Source organism: Larimichthys crocea, chromosome VII (genome assembly GCF_000972845.2).
Source record: "Larimichthys crocea isolate SSNF chromosome VII, L_crocea_2.0, whole genome shotgun sequence".
Taxonomy (NCBI): domain Eukaryota; kingdom Metazoa; phylum Chordata; class Actinopteri; family Sciaenidae; genus Larimichthys; species Larimichthys crocea.
In genome coordinates, this window is record NC_040017.1 from 26,164,553 (window position 1) to 26,184,155 (window position 19,603).

At 42.3% G+C, this 19,603-nt stretch overlaps 4 protein-coding genes across 5 annotated transcripts in view; 1 reads left to right on the plus strand and 3 right to left on the minus strand.

Moving 5' to 3' along the window:
• Nucleotides 1-3,338: 3,338 nt before the first annotated feature.
• cldnj (claudin j) overlaps nucleotides 3,339-19,603 on the plus strand; it is a 38,416-nt gene continuing 22,151 nt past the window's right edge. Inside the window, exons 1-3 of one of the 2 annotated variants that reach the window (XM_019272964.2) lie at nucleotides 3,339-3,484; nucleotides 3,573-3,643; nucleotides 5,898-6,021. The gene's annotated coding sequence lies outside the window, so the exon portion shown is untranslated. The remainder of the gene's footprint in view (nucleotides 3,485-3,572; nucleotides 3,644-5,897; nucleotides 6,022-19,603) is intronic. The other variant, XM_027279986.1, reaches the window with a different exon arrangement.
• Nucleotides 8,991-10,589, minus strand: LOC109141339 (claudin-3). Its single transcript, XM_019271414.2, has one exon. It carries the CDS (start codon nucleotides 10,270-10,272, stop codon nucleotides 9,625-9,627), a length of 648 nt encoding a protein of 215 aa, XP_019126959.1. The 5' UTR covers nucleotides 10,273-10,589; the 3' UTR covers nucleotides 8,991-9,624.
• Nucleotides 11,596-12,572, minus strand: LOC109141675 (claudin-4). Its single transcript, XM_019272968.2, has one exon. The coding sequence runs from the start codon at nucleotides 12,527-12,529 to the stop codon at nucleotides 11,873-11,875; it is 657 nt and encodes a 218-aa protein (XP_019128513.1). The 5' UTR covers nucleotides 12,530-12,572; the 3' UTR covers nucleotides 11,596-11,872.
• LOC109141673 (claudin-4) lies at nucleotides 15,172-16,657 on the minus strand. The gene has a single exon (XM_019272965.2). It carries the CDS (start codon nucleotides 16,006-16,008, stop codon nucleotides 15,340-15,342), a length of 669 nt encoding a protein of 222 aa, XP_019128510.1. The 5' UTR covers nucleotides 16,009-16,657; the 3' UTR covers nucleotides 15,172-15,339.

A 19,603-nucleotide genomic window follows, 5' to 3' on the forward strand; every position in this document is an offset into this window, starting at 1 on the left:
CTCTCCCTCTCTCTCTCTCACCCTAAATGACGGTGTGTTTATGTTTTTATCCTCAGGCTATATTTGAATTCAATTTAATATTTATCGATCACTGAGTCTCAGCTGTTTCACCACTTCTAATAATAATAATCAAGAAAATAGAGACGTGGCACGTGCCTATTATAAAAAAACTAATGTTACAATGTTTGCAGCAATTAGTAACCGGAAAGTGATTCATTAATTTAATCGAGGCTTATTGTCTGGCTGCATTAATCACCATGTTTACACTAAACTAAGAGAACTTTATTCCTCTTCATGTACAAAATGTAGCATCCTATAATCTATAACTAGTATGACAAACATATAAATGAATCACACTGTGAATGATTGTTCATAATGGTTTGCTGTCACCGATGATAGTGTGACTGGAGTCTTATAATGACAAATGTAGTAGCCGAATGAGGCCGGTTCAAAACAAAGACTCTTGTTTGAATTTGAAACACCTCGGTGACTTCTGACAACATGAATTTAAAACTCAAACAAACTGAGACGTGTAAACATTTATTTTTATTTTACTGAGGCCCGAGGCCATGAAACAAGGTGAGATTCAGGGGAAGAAAGGAAACAACAAGGAAGGAAAACATCGCTTTGTTGGCTGTAGATTCATCACATAAAATATTTCTTTTTGCCACAGTGATGATGATGTGTAATGAATGATCAAACCGAACATCTGTTTGTTTCTTTAAAGCTCTAAATCAGCCAGTTTGTTAGATATATAACTCTGTGGTGTAAATTTGACTTGACTCCTCTGCTGCAGCATCTTCACATCACGAAACAGAAAACACAAAACGCTCTCTGTCTGACTCGAACACGTCAGTGCAAACACTGTTCAGTCACACCCTTTTCCCGTCAAAACATTGCATCAACCATACACCGATACCGGAAGTACATAGTGTCAGTACACACTAATGTCGACAGTTTGACAGTCGTTGTACTGTCGCTGAACTTCGTTGGACATCTTCCAAGTTTCTGGATCAAAATGTTTGACCTTTGGCACTGCGCTCGATCTTTTCTATGAGCTCAACCTTTGTGTGTTTGACTGGCAAACAAGAGCACTTACATTTACATCAGCTTGTCGTGCTTGTTTTACTGTTTGCTTTTGTGTCGTTTTCCCTTCCTGGCAGTGTCTTGGCTGGCTGTGCTGTGCTCAGCAACAACACACACCTGTGTCTTGTCCGGTGATTTTGACCTTCCTATTGTTTTTGACATCAACACTCATTCAGGTTTTCCCCTGTGTGCCTTCAGCCACCACCTCCAGCTTTTTGTGTTAATTCTCACGATAAACGTTTAAACAAATTGAAAGAATAGATAGACAAACGGCATGTTTACTCTTCCCTCAGGGATGTTTGTAGTGAGCTGCACCAAAAACTCCCGTCTCATTATGAGTGTGATGGATTACAAGGTGTTGTTTTGTCATCAGGGCATCGCTCATACACAGACTGAGACAATTCATCCTCATTAGAGGGGAACACAGCAGCTTCCCATCCAAAACTAAATGATTCATGATGAACACTTACTTGGCCCATATGCAAACACATGTCGTACAAATACTATCACCTCAAAATCACTTAACAGGTTCATCACAGGGATGACAGATAGAAACAAACAAGCCTCAACCTCTTAAAAACTTAAAAATAATAACAGCCCAGTGCCAAAAATGTGAGTCCAAGAGTTCAGACAGTGGCAGGAGCTTTCCCTTTCTGATGTATGACAGGTAATGAAGTGTACCTAACGATTACAGGTGGATATATAAACAGGATGATACGTAGAAAAGCTTTATTGCTACAGCTTATAGCTGCAGGTGTATAGTGACTTATTGTTACGTCTTGTGTTAAACACAGAACTAAAAGGTCCACTGTGTAAGATCCAGAGGTCTCTATTCACAAAATATGGAAGAACTTGGATAGAAGAATTTACATAATTTACTAAATTTGCGGCCATCATAGTTTCTTCTTCATGTTGGGAAGAAGAGGATGAGGCGGCGTGGTCGTAATGCAGCAACCACGCAGCTAGATGTCACTAAATCCCACAGAGCTGCCCTCTAATGCACAGCAGTTCTCCACCCTTTACACACACACACACACACACACACACACACACACACACACACACACACACACACACACACACACGCCAGCTTTTCGTTTTGCATCCATCTCACAGTGGCAGAGAGATGACAGTGATGAACGGAAATGACGAGAGAAGATGTTTATGCTCGGACAGCAGTCGTGGATTTGTCGTTTTTACGTCCCTGCACTCAGGCTCAATTTTAAGGCATGAAGATGAAATAACACTCCAAGAGAAACTGAATTATTAAAAGATGTGGATATGATGTACTCATGGCTTATCAAAATTATAAAGTAGAAGAATTAAAGATTCTTTTTAATACAAAAATGTGCTTAAAGTTCTTTCTATTATACATCCAAATGTACATTTAATGGCTCTCTTGAGCTCTCTGGATAAAATGTATTTATTCTTATTTAAAGGTAGAGCATACAGTGATACAGAGTACACAGTAAGTAAAGTGACAGTAAGATCATACACAGGGACACGATATTTTTATTCCTCTAATGATCCTTCTTAAAACTTTCAGTTCTTGGCACACATTTTCCGTTCTTAATGAAACAAATCTCCCAGACGCCGTTATTTTACATCACTTCAGAGGCCACACAAAAATGAACAGACCTTTGTCTCCCCGCGGTCATTACAAAGCCCTTTATGTGTTTGCTGACGTAATTAGAAGAGCTATTGTCTCACACTGATTAGTGCTCGGGGATTTTATCTTTTTTAAGTTTGCAGATGCAGAGCTCTAATTGTAGCATTTATTTATCTACATAAGCACGCTGCAAGATTTGTATGCAAAGTACTTAAGGTATACGTAATGTGCATACTGTGCAGTTGGTTATACACAAATCCTGCTCGCTGGTACTTGAAATGTACGTACGCAAAACTTTTCTACATGTTTCACTGTGTGTTTGTGTCATAAACCTGGGAACATATTCAGATATAAGCAGAAGAAATGAGCTGCTTGTTGTTTAGATCATTTGCTGTCTAATGTATTGTCTGATTACTACACATTTTCCTTTGGGGATCCATATTTCTTTTTTCTTTTTTAAACATATATTTATTGTTTTTTTAGTTACAACATCCCAAACACATGGCAGCACTAAAAACAGTAACTCAGAGTGTGAATGACACTGAATTGGTTGTGACTTTGGATGCCATCTAGTGGCTAGTTTGTTGAGAGCGAGGTAGTGTGAAAGGACTATTAAGCCTCATAAGCTCCACCTGTGCACCTCCTCACCTGTGCACCTCCTCACCTGTGCACCTCCTCACCTGTGCACCTCCTCACCTGTGCTCATCTCCATTGTCTTTTGTCTTTTCGGTTGGCGCAGTGTCTGTGCGGCTGTGTGTGGTTTTTGTGTGTTCGTTTGTTTAATCCATGGTGAGTAGGTTTTGTCTGAATTGTGTATTGTAATTATATACATTTTTTATGTTAGTCTGGTCTGTTTAAGTTTGTTTATTGTTATTAGGAGGCAGACGGTTCCCAGACGGCACCTTCAACGTTGTAGAAATACTAGCTCCCTTGGTATAGTGGAACGAGGTATGTGGACCTCAGTTTGTTTGTGATTTCCTTTGTCCTTGGGATGTTTGAATTTGTCTTGTTTGTGGGATGCCGCCTGCATTATTGAATGAGTTTTAACATTAATTGTGACTATTGGCAGTAGTCGAGTTGTAAAATGAAACCAGGGGGGATGGTGACATTTTTCATTTATGTGACATATTTTCCAGCAGGGGGGTCTGGGGGTCCTCCCCCAGAAAATTTTGTATTTCTTAGATGCAATTTCCTGCATTCTAGTCAATTTTAGGGTGACTTGCTAGACATGGCAAATCCTAAATCCCATCTGATTCATAGCTTGCATTCTCAGTTGCATGGCCTGCACAAGACAATACTATTTATCGGAAAGAAACAATAACCACTTAACTATGGACATCATGTCATTCACATCTTTTTTAAACATATTTGTAAAAACATTTTAAATATCTTTATTTGTGAATGTGCTCAAATATTTTTTTAAACACAACTTTGTGTATGTTTTTAACATCTTTGTGTGTTTTTAAACATATTTAAATACATTTAAACACATTTTTGTTAAAAAACATCTTCACTTAAAAAAACACAATTTAAGGAGGAGGAAAGAAGACTTCGAGTTTTAAGACGACGCGATGTTTGAAACAAGCGGTATTAAAGAATATGAAGCAGCAGGTAGCAGCTACAGAGTGTGGATGATTGACACCTGTCACCTGTCGACCAATCAGAGTCAGGAGAATCTATTAGTACCGCCCACATTCACCTTTGACCCGATCCAGAATGAAGTAAACCCAAAGGCAAGCAAGAGGTCTCACTTCACTGTCAAAGCCTCTTTGTCTTTATGTAACAACCAGCAGCTTCGTGACTGATTCAAACTAAAGCAGAGACACTAGCAGCGTTTCTTCGCGCTGGACACACTGTGTCGTTTTGTGGATTTTTGTTTGCTACTCTTTGGGGGCTAGCTCGCCGAGTTTTCATCGCACAGTGATGAGACACATATCTTTGTAAGATATATTTTTATTTTTTCCTCCGCCGCGCCTCCCCTGAAGTCCTCTGGCGCCCCCCAAGGGAGGCGCGCCTCGCACTTTGAAAACCGCTGACATAAGAAGGGATGACCATTTTAGAAGAGGGATGATTTTGACCATTTATCCCCACAGGGGGGATGCCATCCCCCCCCATCCCCCCTCAACTCGAGTACTGACTATTGGTTGATAAATGTATCTTTTTAATTGTCTTTGAATAGGAGATAATTTTGTTGACTATTGTGAATTATATTAGGTTTGTAAATTGAGTGTTTCATTCATGAATTTGATTTGATTTTTCTTTTCTCTCTTTCTGTATTTCTTTTCTATAGTTTTCACGGTGCTATGGCGATAAATAAAACTTAAAGCACCCGTTGAATCTCTCCGCCTCATTATTCGGCACCAAGGGTCCGCTACACAGAGAATAAAAATACTGAAAAGGACAAAGACAAATGAGCAATGAAATAAATGCAGACAGCAAAAAAAAAAAAAAAGAGAGAGAATAACATGAATAAATAAACTACGCTAATTTGTCAGCACTGAGTATTAGGTCACAACGTCCATTCCCAACAACAAATTAGATATTTTCCTTATCTTATTCTTCCACTGCCTCGTCGGGGATCCATATTTCTGATACAGATGATTTAGGTGAGGCGAGAACTTTTGTACTTCTTTGGTCTGTTGCTTCGTTGTTGGAAAAGCTTTGGTGACTCAATGGAGAGTAGGAAGTAAAGAAAATAGGGGAGAGAACTGGCTGGATACAGACAGATACGAGGGCATTGATAGGAATGAATGTGGCACAGTTGAGGTGTGATCCTGAAACAAACAATATCCAGCACACCACATGAGCTGTGCAGTTTCTAATGGTTAGAAAACAAAACAGAGAAGCACAACATATATTTAATAATATGATGAATATATATTTCTTCTGCAACTGAAGAATCCTGTTAGATAGTTTTAGTATGACCACTTGGGGGCAGCATAATATTATTCTCTCTGATTGTTTGAGTAAATCACTCTTACAGTGTCATATTGTGACAGACATCAACTGACTGAGAAGGAATTTTTTGGACTGACAGAGTCTGACTGTCTTTTGTTCAGATCCATTTTATTTGTCTTTGTGGAAAGCTGATCAGTAAGTGAACAGTGAGTTTACCGAATGCCCTGTGGTGGTTTTTGAATCAGTGACCTTATATGCTCTCCTCCTCTCTCTCTCAAAATGACTTTGCCCTGAGAAAATCCAGTGTAAAACTGAAAAGTGATGAGGGCGAGTGTTTCTTATCTCCGCTGAGCTGGAAGACACACTGCTGGAATTTAAGGGAGGGAGCTGCTCTGCTCTTTTCATCTGACTGGAAACTTTATCAGCAGGTACGTTAGCTCATATCTGCCCCACCACAGAGGCTGATTCCCAAAAAAACACACACAGGTGCTGCAAAATACACACATGCACACATGCACACACACACACAGGAGTATTGCCAGTACAACCTGACCTAAATAATCCTGTTGCTCACACAGCACAGGGTACGTATCAGCACAGCCGTCCTCCCTGAACTACCTCATAACATTTTAGTTAAGACCGGTTCAATTATTTATGACCTCATCACAGATTTGATCCAGCTCAGCTGCTCCCTCCTCTTGAACAGTGATGTTGTATATTCATATCACGTCCTCAGTTACCCGTTAGGAAAGCAAACTGACTGCTGTTCCTTTAATTTATAGTTAAAACGGGTATTAAATTGACTTTATTGCATTAAAAATTGTGTTTACATTCACCCAAACACAGCTAGTCTATGCTTAACGAGTATTGAGTTTGCAAAGTTAATGTTTACATTCTCGTCCCTGTGCATGGGCATTTTCTACGGGCCCCTCGCTGCAGCCACAGCTATTCACTCTTGTATTTTTGTGGGCACTCCTCACTTTTCCCCCCTCAGTCCTCAAACAGTTCCCTTCCTGTCTTTTGCTATGATAACTTTGCGGTTACCTCTAGTTGTTGACAGGTGCAGGAATGTGATAATAACTCAAGGCTAGGAATCTAACGCCACCCTTTTTTCCTTTATCTGTGCTTTCCATTTTTTCCCTCCAACGCTGGCCTTCGTGCACTCCACGCAAAGGCTGAACATTGTGTTGACGTGTACGCGGTTGTGACGAGACGGTCAGTGGAATAGTGTGACACCGTTGGCAGGACTTGTCTATTGGATCATCCACATGAATGCGTGTGTACAACATAATTAAAATCCACCCTTAAAACACAGCTCCATGGCAACCAAGACGTAAACAAGTTTAGTGTTACTCAACCAGCCGTGGCAGACGGCCGCCCACCATGAGGCAGAGAAAGTTTTCCCATGGCAAGTGCTCGCTGATGATGGGAACTGTTGGGCGTCTGTTAATAATATTATAAAGACTACGATCTGGACCTGCAGTGTCATGACATATCATCATGATTTGGTGCCATATAAATTTAAGAAGAGATTTAAAAAAAAAAAAAGGTATTCTTTAAGTTTGTTTCTCTTGAAACAGCAGCGTCTCACATCTCAGGATAGACAGCAGTACTATATAAAATAATGATGTGCAGTCTTTGTTGCATCGTCCTGTTGTTAAGTCTAAATCCCGGACATACAAAACTTTGAAAAGCAGCAGCCGGCAGCACGGCAAATCAACAAATCGCAGCAAAATGTCAAGGACACAAAGCGAGCGAGAGAAAGAAAGAAGTTGTGTGTGGATGAGACTTTCTTCAGTAGACTTTTGTAGAAATGATACCTGCTGAGAAAGTTTGGATCATTTTGAACAGAATAACATATTAGTAGTTCTTTCACTTTGATTTGGAGACGAACGTTCCTGTTGAATTAGCTCCTTTGTGGATCTGCGGTGGTTAAGATTTGCATTTAGATTTCTTGCCGTTTGCAGGTGAGTTTCTGTTCCCACTGAGCGGACACAGTAAACCTGTGTTATTTTCAGGGAGGAGGGGTTGCTTTCAGATGCCAGGCAACCTCTCTGCCCTTCACATTCCCCAGTATCGGTCATGTGATCAAAGTTTGGCCAGAACCAGCGGAGCCTGACCGGAGAGAGAGATGCCTTTTTTCTCTCCTTCGTTTATTTCTCGCTGCTGTTTGCGTTACAGTTTTGTTGCTCTTGTGGAAACATGAAAAACTTGCTCTTTCTCTCTCTCTCTCACACACACACACACTTTAAATATGTCAAATGAAAAGGAAGTGTTTCATTTGACATTCTCCCATGTGGAAACAGGGGGTTTCCTGTGTCTTTCAGTACACCTGTGTAAAGATCAATGATTAGCTTAACGACGGCCAAGCATGCCTGAGGGTCTGAGATAAGTCACTGGAGCGGCACACAGGAGTTGTTGATCATTGCCGATGCTTTGTCATGGAAAGGGCTCACTCTATATTTTATGGTTTGTTCTGAGTTTGGTGTTTCTGTGTGTGAAAACTGCCAAAAATGAGATTGAATCTGATATCACATCAATAATTACTTTGGTCAAATGAGGAGATTTTCGTATGAGCTGAAAAAGATATCCTCGTGTTTCATATTGTGAAAATCTTGTTCGATCATGGCATGTCAACGATTGTTACAAGCCTCAGAAGTCACAAAAGAAACGTCTTGAATGCTCATCAGAATGTTAATGAGCTCTAATCTTTTGTTGCTGTAATCATGACCAGATGTCGAGCAGCTCCTTCTTTGTTAAAGAGGCGACACCGATATGGGAGTAAAAAGGCAACAATTGAAGAGCAATGTGATACAGCGCAGAGGGACCTCTCCCATATTTACCATGAGGTGTTCATCAAATTTTCATGCCGCTTCCTTCGTCAGGTGTGACTGCACGTGTTTCTGAAATTAGAGTGAAAGGGTCGTGAAACTCGTGAAGCTTTCTTTAGATCACGGGAAGATTTGGAGCGGCTGCTTCAGCTTTTGAGAGGCACCTATAAATATAAATCAGTCTGGTGGTTTAGCTCCCACAAATGAATGTGTGCACTGGTATGTGGCTCAGCCCAGTATCCTCTGATAGGTCATATCTAAATGTTAAATATCAAATAAATCATGTAACCTGTCTGGAATGACTCCACTCCTCCGTGCTCACACTTCTCACCTCTGCCCGTTAACTGATCCTGTGGCTAATTGTTTAGAGCGTGTGTGGTTAAGGCGCCAGTTGCCGGTAACGTAGCCCTCGGGATTAAATGTCATGGGTACTCTTACGAAGGCACCCGGTTAGAAGCAATGCGTCATTTTTGTTACCGGTCTACTGACTCATGCGGGGCGTGAATATATATAGGCTGTGGCAAAATCCTAAAAGCTGAAGAAAACAAGATGAAAACATTCAGATCTTAACAAAACAATCAAGTTTATTTAAAAAACAAAACACTTGTGAGATACATACTGCGGCTGTATATAATACACAAAGATAAATCCTGTTATAGGTGAAGCAGGCGCACTGTGAAGCACCACACTGCACTAAAAGCTGCACAGTTATCATCCGTCTGCACTGTTACAGGTGATTAATGATACTACAGTATTTACAGCACATAAACCTTTTGACACATCCAGTTCTTCCATTTTGTGCACGGTGGTGTTTTATTATGAAGCTGATACACGAAGCAGTCACAGTGGTTTTATATTTTTAAAAAAAACAATATTCAGTGGTAAACATTAAGAAGCCAGGACTGTATAAAAAGTAAATGATTGTACAATGACAATAAAATGTAGCATTTAGCAGGACAGAGCGTTATTTTCTTTGCCTTTTGTTTCAAAACGTGGTTAAAGGAAATTTCCACTCCGTGTCCTTTGTGTGTCTGTCCAGTCTCTGAAAAACAAAGAGCCTAATTCAGAGATACATAAAATGAAAAATCAAACACATCCTTCATTGCGGAGTCCACTTGTCCACTTGAACGCTTTTCCTCAGTTTGCCGTGGAGAGCAGGTTAGAGATTCGGTAATGTCTTTTTCCCTCTTTGACCTTCGTTCATACATAGTCTTTCCTTTCTAACCCTGGGCCACCTGCAGACCGCGGGGCAGAGTAAGCCATCCGTGAAGGGTTGTATCTGGTCTCACGTGGCGGACAGGAGCAGCAGAGCAATCCGCCGCCAAGCACCAGGAGGGCAGCCGCTGCCCAGCCGATGTACAGTGCGGCCCCGAGCTCTCTCCGCTGAGCATCGGTCAGCAAAGGGTTGTAGAAGTCCCTGATTATGGTGTTGGCCGCCCAGGAGACAGGAATGAGCTGCATGACCCCAGAAACAATGAAGAAGACCCCGGAGATGATCATCACCTTGGACTTGGATGGCTCATCGTCAATGCAGTTGGTGCACTTGGCCCCGGCGATGGCAATGAGCACGGCCAGGATGGCCAATAAGATGGAGATAACGGTGAGGGCGCGGGCAGCTTGGAGGTCTTGAGAGAGGGCGAGCATGGAGTCGTAGACCTTACACTGCATCTGGCCTGTGCTCTGGACCACGCAGTTCATCCACAGGCCCTCCCAGATGATCTGAGCCGTCACGATGTTGCTGCCGATGAAAGCCGTTACCCTCCACATGGGGAGGGCGCACGCCACGATGGCAATAATCCATCCCAAAATGCACAGGGAGATGCCTATCAACTCCAGCCCTATAGACATACTGAAAGCTCTTCCTCTGCTGCTGCTGAATGTGTGAGAGTCAACCAGACACCAACCTAGTAATTTAGTTAATTTCAGGCCTCACATGTGTGAGTGTGTGATGACCTGTTGCCTCAACTTCACCAGTATCCTTTATATGGCAGATCAGGTGGAGGGGAGGAGTCCTTCGGGGTGCTGACATCACAAAAAGGGGGAGGAAGAACCTGGACACACTCTGCTATCAGCTTACATGGCCAGCTTCACAATGGGCCTGGCCACAAAGAGGCCTTTTACAGCTGAAAGGGCACACAAGTATTGCATGTGTTGTTATACCCAAAGAAACAATTCTGAGCTGGATTAAGGTTTAATGTATGACTGAAAACGAGGGCATTCGATTTCAGTTAAACTCTTAATTATCATGCAAATGAGGCAGATTGTAAATGTAACCTCACCTTAAAAAAAAAAAATCATCAACTATGTTTTTTATGGTTGATTAGAAAGCTGTACTTTTAATAATCACTGTAAAACTCATGTCACGTTTAGTCCAACTCTAAGGAAAAACACAAAACAACATAAGACGAAACACAACGCAAGACTGGGGGACACACACAGGACGACAGGACGGGTGAAACTCACAAAGTCGACCTGACAAATGGAAACCAAGAAGCACAGGGACCAGATGAAGAGACGCTGGTGAGCAGGAAACACAACAAAGGCAGGAAGGAAAGTTTAGACATGACGAGGGAGACTTCCAAAAATGAAAACAGGAGCTCTGTTGCTCAGTAACAGCCTTAAAAAGTTTTTTAGATATCATACAGGGAGGGTTTGAACAGCTGCCATTAGAACAATGATAAGAAAACTTTCTTCATTTACGAGGCTTTCACCTGACAACGGTGTTATCTCTGACGGGCTTTAATGATGTCTGTCTGGAGAATGCCCTTGAAATTCTTCAGGTCTTTGGACTGTCTCCTTAGAAATGCCCCCACCCAGCTCCAGCCTGCTGTAACCCAGTGTTGACAGTCGCCCCCCCCCTCTTCCCAGTCTCCCTCTCTGACATGAAACAGATCCATTGTTTGGGAGGGCAGTTCGAGATAGCTGAGTGTGGGGAAGCTGACAAAGTCGTGGTTCTTGCTATCATAGAGCCAACAGACATATGGGAGACAGCAGACGCCGAGTCGGGAGGGTATGCAAGGTGCACGAACGTTTTCTTTGCACCTGTTGGTGAAGATCAAACATTTTACTAAATCTATATGTTCCAATTCCCCGATTACAAATGAACAGATCTGAAATATTTGTTGATAATGTTGCAGTCTCAATAAATACAACGAAACAGATAACTGAAATTGTCAAGGTTTAATCTATCAAGACGACAGAAGGTAAAAAAACAAAACATATACCAGAATAAAACATTTCAGATTTACAAAAATCAAACTTCTTAATCCAAACTGAACACAAAAGATAAAAACAGTACACACAGTGTAAACATATCTCTACGTTTAAATCACAAAATATACAGTTATTTCCGTAAAGTATAAAATCCAGTGCACGTCACTAACATAGAGTCGCTGACCTCAGTGTTTTTAAAAGATGCTAAAGGGATGAGAGAAGACGAGGTGCGAGTTCAGACGTAGTCTTTCCTGTTGTAACCACTCGAGGCGTTAGACCTGGCGTGGGCGCTCAGCATATTTGGTGGACGCCTGTGACTTCGCTCAGGTCGTGGGGAAGAAATGCAGCAGAGGACGCTCCCTCCGATGAGCAGAAAGGCAGCAGCAGCCCAGCCCACGTAAAGAGCTGCACCTATCTCTCTCTTGCGTCCCTTAATTACAGCTGGATTGTGGAAGTCTGTGATGATGCTATGCGCATACCAGGACACAGGGATCAGCTCGGCCAGAGAAGCCAGGATGAAGGCCACCCCGGCGGCCCTCATCATGTGAACCTTGGCCGACTCTTCTTCCACGCAGTTGGTGCAATTTGACCCCATGATGGCAACCAAGATTCCCAGAATCCCCATCACGATGGAGAGGATAGTGAGGGCACGGGCAGCCTGGACATCTCCATTTAGAGCCAACATGGAGTCGTGGATCTTACACACCATCTGACCTGTGCTTTCGAAGACGCACTCCATCCAGAGGCCTTCCCAGAAGATCTGGGCTGTGATAACGGTTGTCCCAATGAACGCTGACACTCTCCACATGGGCAAGGCGCAGGATACAGCGGCAAAGAGCCATCCCAGGACGGCCATGGTCACTCCAAGTACCTCCAGTCCCGATGAAGACATGTCTGAACTCTGCCTGGGTCAAAATGCACAGAAGTCTTCTCCGGCTTAGATGTCACTAGTGGAATAATCAAGTGTTTTTAATAGTTTTATATCATTTATAAGCAGCAGATAACTTCGGAGTAGAAGGCGGAGTCGCTCGGTTATTGGTCAGGGAAGATTTGAAATCATTTTCACTCCCACCGTGTTGCAATTCCCAAAATGTGAGCCATATACAATGGAAACGACCTCAGCTTAATCATTCAACTTCTCTAGACCAGTAGCTCTCCCACCTATTTGGGTGAGGGGAGGATAGACAGAGGGCACTTACCTTAGGTATGGAGTAGTTAAAGGATAACATAAATAGTAAAGAAGAGTGGATGAATGATTTAAAGTGGAAGGCACTGTATCAACTCCTGCAGGTTTACGACTGAAACAAATCATTTTATTGTAAGGCTGCTTTGAACATATGTATTTTTTTTAACCTTTTGAACCTTGAATCAAATAACTGAAGCTGAGGAAGGACAAAGAAGAGGCACGATGGAGGTGAAAGGGAGTTGGGGTGTCGATTAGCAGTGACCCAGGGTTCGAATCCCTTTGCTGCATGTCGTTCCCCGTCTCTCTCTCCCCACATTCCTGTCACTCTTCAGCTGTCTCTATCAAATAAAGCTCGAAAAAAATAAATATATATATACTAAAAAAAAAGTGAAAGGGAGTTGAAATAAGTCAAAACGATTCCCTGGAAACCAGAGGGAGTGCTTTAAACCATAATCTCAGGTTCTATGGAAGGATTCGCACATTTCCATTTACTGTAAGCGACGTCTTCTCACAGCTTATCGCGGGAAATGGAATGTTTTAGTTAGCTGTGGGTACGTGGGAGAGGTTTCAAGTGGATCGGTGTATATCAACAGTCTCCTCTCAGAGTTCAGAGGAAAGACACCCAAAATCCTGAAAGTAATAAAGTCTGACAGAGTTTCTTCAGCAAGTATCTGTTATGTCTGCCACACAGGCCTTAAACAGACGTACAGTAGCTTCCATTATGACTTGTTACAGGAGAGAATAATGCTCTGTCAACACAAGATACATCCGCAGATATCAGAGCAATCATTAAAGAAGCAGTTCAATCTTAGACCTTTAATCTTACGTGCAAAAATACAAATTTCTGCTTCTATGTGATGCTACAAACTACCCAGCTGCCTTGCATGAGAAGTTAAAAACCAAGACCACATGTGGGAACTGCAATGCAAATAAAAAGCACATGAAAGTTGCACGCGAATCATTTATTAATAACATTTGTATGTGTCAAAGAATGTTGTTTGTACCATAATGATGATTCCCAGCACCGGTCGTGCAAAGAGAGAGAGAGAGCTGGCCGACGTGTCTGCTGGAAGCTGAGACAATTGTCTGCATGTGTGTGCACAAGGCTGCGAGGTTTATCAGTGTCCTTGTTCTGAAGGTCAGGGTGCATCAGAAGTTTTAACTCGTGCACGTGCCACACAAAAAAGGTCCTGCTAAATACACACAGCCAGTAGTTTTACCAGTATTCCTTATCAGACACTGTGTTGAGTCTTTGTCAATGAATGATGCAGTTTACAAAAACAGAGACAAGAAAGAGCAGCTCCTTCTTCTCCTTCTTTGCCTTTAAACACTGCATGCATTTGATGATCTTAACTTAAGGACAAAAAGGAAACATGCACCTTTAAGCTCCAAAATCCTGCTAAGCCCAAAGTGTTAGATAAGACTGTCTCCTACTCTCTTTGCCACGAGGTGATTCACTCATCTTACGTGTGCAATGTTTAGTATAAACTCTATTTGCCTTCATGTTGCACTTTCCCGCTAACACATGACAGTGGGTTCAGTAACACAATCCTACCAGCAGGGTCTGTGGTCACAGAATATTTAGAAGCTTTTTCTTTGGATCATTAACCTCATTACTCAATGCAAAGCTTGGAAACAATAAAGATTTCCATCCTGTAACTTTGTGCCTTTCGTTATTTAATATTAAGTCTGTCCTCTATGTACTCTGTAGTGAGAGTGTGAAACTGTTTGAAAGATTTTAAGTTGACGTGTTGTCGGCGAGTGTTTTTCTTTGTCTGTCAGTCCCTGTTTTTGTTTTGTTGTTTAGATTATTAAAAATCGACCGACTTCGAGCATTTCGCATTTAAACTTTTATTCTAGTGAGTCTCACCTTGTGAGGAAGGCAAACCACATGATCAATGGGGTCTTTGTGGCTCGGTTCGGACTCGGTTACAGTGCAGGTTAGGAGGGGACTTTTATCTCTGACTCAGTTTCGCTCTCGCTATTGGAGGACAGGCCACAATGAAGCATAATGTGCTCTTCTCAAACAAGCCACTCATTGTTTCTTTCCTCCATTTACACTGAAATAAAATACCTGATTTAACGTGCACCAGTCCGGCTCTTATTGGTCAGACTCTGCAGCTGACATCTGCATACCGAAGAGCTTACGGAGTCATAGTTGTTGAGTTACGCTTAATTTACGCATCGGTTTCTGAAAGAGTCCAAAGAAGGCTTGAAGATGTTTCTGTAAAAACGTGCTTTAATCAGAAATATTCTGCATAGACAAGATCAGACATGATTTTAATGTTTCTTAGAAAAAAAAAAGACACAATCTACAAGTAAAATGCATTAATATTTGAAACCCGCCACTACAGAAAAACTGCCGTTACAAAAACATGAGACATGCGTCAGTGATTCACATTTAATGTCCAAGCACAAGATGCTGCATCAACATCCAGTCCACCAAAAATCCATCTACTGAGCACAGATTCGCTAACACTGGTCATCGTAACTTCACGCGTGCCCGTGTCACATGCTCATACGTAGTCTCTTCTGGTGTATCCATTGACCGACATGGTCTTGACAGGTGAGTAGTTCACCCGGGGAGGCACGGAGCCGCCACCACTCGGCGCTGTAGCTGCTGCAGGTGGGCAAGAGCAACAGAGTAGGGCCCCCCCTAGGATGAGCAGGCAGGAGGAAGCCCATCCAAAATACAGAGCATTACCAAACTCCCTCTTCCCCGTCTCCTCCAGCATCGGGTCATAAAAGCCTAGGACGATGGCGTGCGCTGTCCAGGACACGGCCACCAGCAGCAGCAGTCCTGCCAAAAGAAACGTTACTCCAGCAGCCACCACAAGCCGCGGTTTACTGCTCACGTCTCGGCTACAGTTGGTGCACTTGGCACCGGCCACTGACAGACCGATGCCAACAATGCACAGTACCATGGAGACAATGACTAAGGCACGGGCCGCTTGCAGGTCCACTGGCAGTCCCAGCATGGAGTCGTGCACCTTGCAGTGCATCTGGCCCGTGCTCTGCACCGAACAGTTCATCCACAAACCTTCCCAGATCACCTGGGAGATGACAATGTTCTGACCGATGAAGGCGGCCACCCGCCACATGGGCAGGCCGCAGGTCACCATCACCCCCAGCCAGCCGGCCACGGCCAGGATCATCCCAAGGATCTCCAAGCCTGCAGAGTACATAGTGAGATCTGGGGGATGAAGAAGGGACTGAACAAGACTCTCTTCCAGGGATAGAAGGCCCTCTGTGTCCGCAGGCTCAACCCTCCTGAGATGAAGGCGATATCGGATCTCGTTGGCTCTAAGTCCTGCGTAAGACTTTTAGTGAGGGAGAAAGTGAGAGGGAGAAACAGATTCTACCTTCTTTATACAGCTAAGACGACTGAAGGTGGAGTCTGCTTAAGGTGGCATCATGTTTACCTTCAAACTACACCTGTAAACGGGGACAACGTGACCATTTTTACAAAACGACATTCAACTGGAACTAGTGCCACGTGGTAAAAACATGAAAAATTCAACATATTTGTCAAGTACCTGAAGAGTTTTTAGATGACCGTAAACAAAGACAATACAATAAGAGGATGCATCAGGGGGACGGTGTCAATCCAAACCACATTTCCACAGAAGCATTACTTACAGCGACCGTTCATGTACTCGGCTCCGATAATTAAGTATTCCTTTTCTTTTGAATTTGAGAAAGGTTACGTGCGCGTGTACGTGACGTGTGACAACCTTGAAGAAAAATGCTGAATCACCATCTGAATGAGATCTCTACGCAAGAAAAAAAAAAAAAAAAGAGCAACAATGACAGGCCTTGTGTTTTCTTGGTCCGCTACATAATCCCTCCACACACACACACACACACACACTGGATTTGAGTTGACAGGCTTCATTGTTAGTGGGCGTGTGTGAGGTGTTTTCCTTAAAATGGTTAAACTAAAATCAGTCTTGTAGTTTTTGACCTGACATAAACAGACTTTTAAGTCTACCTGGAAGACGTCATTGCAAACGTCAAACCATAAATACATGCCCCTTAATGGTAGGTCGTAGATCGTCTGCATGACGGTGTAGGATCTTTTTTTAGAAAACCTCAAACGACAGAGAGCACGTTTAGTCTTCAACTCACTGAATTCATAAAAAGCAATGCCTGAAATCTAAATATCTTGTTGCTTGATAAACAACAGGTGAGCTCTGTGTCATTACAGGCTTTCCTCTCATTAACAGAGGTCACCTGGGGTCAGTGGTCAGGATGAGTATCTCTCCACAGACGCACATGAACACACATGAACACACACCCTCCCACCTACCACGAACAGCCTATCCTATCAGCTTGAATATTTTCATTCAGTCCAGGTGTTACTGGCCTGTTGAGAGAAAACCTCAATGCACAATGTGCCAAAGAAAGCTGCAGCAATAACATGTTAAATCCAACATTTAGTTTAGAGAAATACTTAAAATCATAAAAGCTGTTATTGTGACCAAAAGTAAAAAGAGAAACAATGAAATATGATGTTTCACACATGTGCTTTACTCTGTAAACATATGTTGTTACAGGCAGGGGGAGCCACTATCGCATCCTATCGGCGTGATGTTGATGATGTTTGTCTGGTTTCGTCTGTTCAGCTGCAGCAGCATGTGTGCTTTTCTGATTTCAGAACATTTGACTGTTCACACGCACAAATCTTTTAATTCTTAAACACAAACAGAATTATTATGACTACTTGTATTATTTAAACTGTTTTCTTCTTTGACCTACATTGCAATATTTATTCTGTTTAATCTAATGATTGATTAGTTTTTTGTTTTGTTGCCTCATGTGAAGTATTGTGTAACTTGTGCTCTACAAATAGTGGAATCTCAGTCTCATAAATTCATTGTTCCCACAAATATTTCTGAAGGATCCACCACACGAGATGCTCAAACATGGATCAAATCTAGCAAATGTTCTCCCTTATGTTTTGAATTTCCAGCTGGCCGCAGCTCTTGTACTCTGCTTTCTATTATTATCGGGGAGTTTCTACTTCATTTTTGCATCTTGAAACCGGCAATGTTCGGAACATGGTGAAACTCTGCGGTTTGCCAGATTAAAGTCAGACACACAGTTTGAAGCAAAACAGCAGATGTGATTGGCTAATGCTTCCTGTTAAGCACATGCTCTGGTTATCCTTTAATAACCTTTATCCAGCAGCTGAGCATGTATTCTTACACCGATGTATCTAAATCCATAAGAAGGAAGCAAATATCAGGAAATATCAACACATTATACACATATTACACAACATATACTATGTTATACATACTACACTGTGTGTAGTTACTCTGTAGCACTCAAACGATTGAGTGTTTCTATGGACAGTTTAAAAAACACACAGACGTTACACTAACAATCTAACACAGTTTAAGCCAGTTTCTGATTTATATTTCACTTTCGTCTTATCTCGACTTTTGCACGTACTCCTTCCACTTTACTTTGTTACTTTACTACATCTTCCAACACACGCCACGCTATTACAAAACACACGTAAGATATTACACACGTGTTACATCTTTTTGTTTGGCTCCGTGTGGCTGTAAGATTTAACTTTTAAATGTTTTTATCTTGATTTGTGAGGATGAAAGTGTCGGTTTTTATGGAGCTCTAGATTTACCTTCAGTAAGACAGAGGAACAGCTGAACCCTTTGATTTTACCTCTGTATAACTTCAGGTTTTACGTGATGCACGTGCAAACATATATTCAGACTGACAGCAGTCTCTTTTAATGTCGTTCTACATTTACCAGGAGTCGTTCGATTATATAAAGCGATGGGTACGTTATTTAGGGAGTTCACCGAATTCTCTGCAGGTGCAGATACTTAGAAAAGTACATGTAGGTACTTGCAGAGCACCTTGCTTCAGTCACCTGACATGAGAACGGGAGCGAGTCAGACCAGTTTCCATGAGGTGCTGCTGTCTCCTGCAGGTTGTTGTTTCTCCACGGTTCACTTTCCTTCTGATTTTATTGTTATTGTGTTTGTTTTGCCATTGATTGAAAGATGGATGATGGAAACAACGTGGAAAAATACAGTAAGGTTCATAAGGTTCAAAAAATAAGGAGATGAAAGTTGTTTCTGACAATTATTGCTGTGTTTTGTTTGACTGTGCAAACACACGAGGGACCGAAGTGTCCCCAGGCCAAAACACAAACCCTCTGACACTCCCTGTTTCTCAGCAAAAATGGATTACAGCTTGCAGCTTGCACGGCAGCTAATGCGTCTGGCTTTTATTAGCCGAGGCCGTGCAGCAGAATGAGTCCAAAGTCACAAAACACACCAAAAAAGTGACGATATGTTTGATACGTCGAGTTCTGGGTTTGAAGTTTGTATGTTCTGTGTCTGCGTGGGTTCTGTCCAGGCTTCCTCCCACAGTCCAAAGACATGCAGGTTAATTGGTGACTCTAAATTGCTAGGTGAGCATGAATGGTTGTCTCTATGTCTCTGTGATGTCCCGTGATGAACTGGGAACTGGCTACAACAGTGCATGAATAATGGAAGACGCTCCCACGGATGAGGAACTGAGGGTGTGCAGTTCCAGTACGAACCTGTCACAACCTTTGTCTCATCCAAAATGAGATATAGATCCACGCTCTCTCGAGGCCACGCTCTCTTGCGTCACTCTCGAAGACAGGTTCCTGTTTGTGTCATGTGACCGTGTGTCGTGTCTGAACATGCATGACTCACAAATCTCACAAAGATACTCGCTGTGCTTAAATTACCCACTGAAACTGTGACTGTACCCGAG

What these genes read in the sequence shown, in the direction of transcription:
- LOC109141339 (XM_019271414.2), bottom strand. Translation starts at nt 10,272, where the DNA reads ATGTCTATAGGGCTGGAGTTGATAGGCATCTCCCTGTGCATTTTGGGA.
- LOC109141675 (XM_019272968.2), bottom strand. Translation starts at nt 12,529, where the DNA reads ATGTCTTCATCGGGACTGGAGGTACTTGGAGTGACCATGGCCGTCCTG.
- LOC109141673 (XM_019272965.2), bottom strand. Translation starts at nt 16,008, where the DNA reads ATGTACTCTGCAGGCTTGGAGATCCTTGGGATGATCCTGGCCGTGGCC.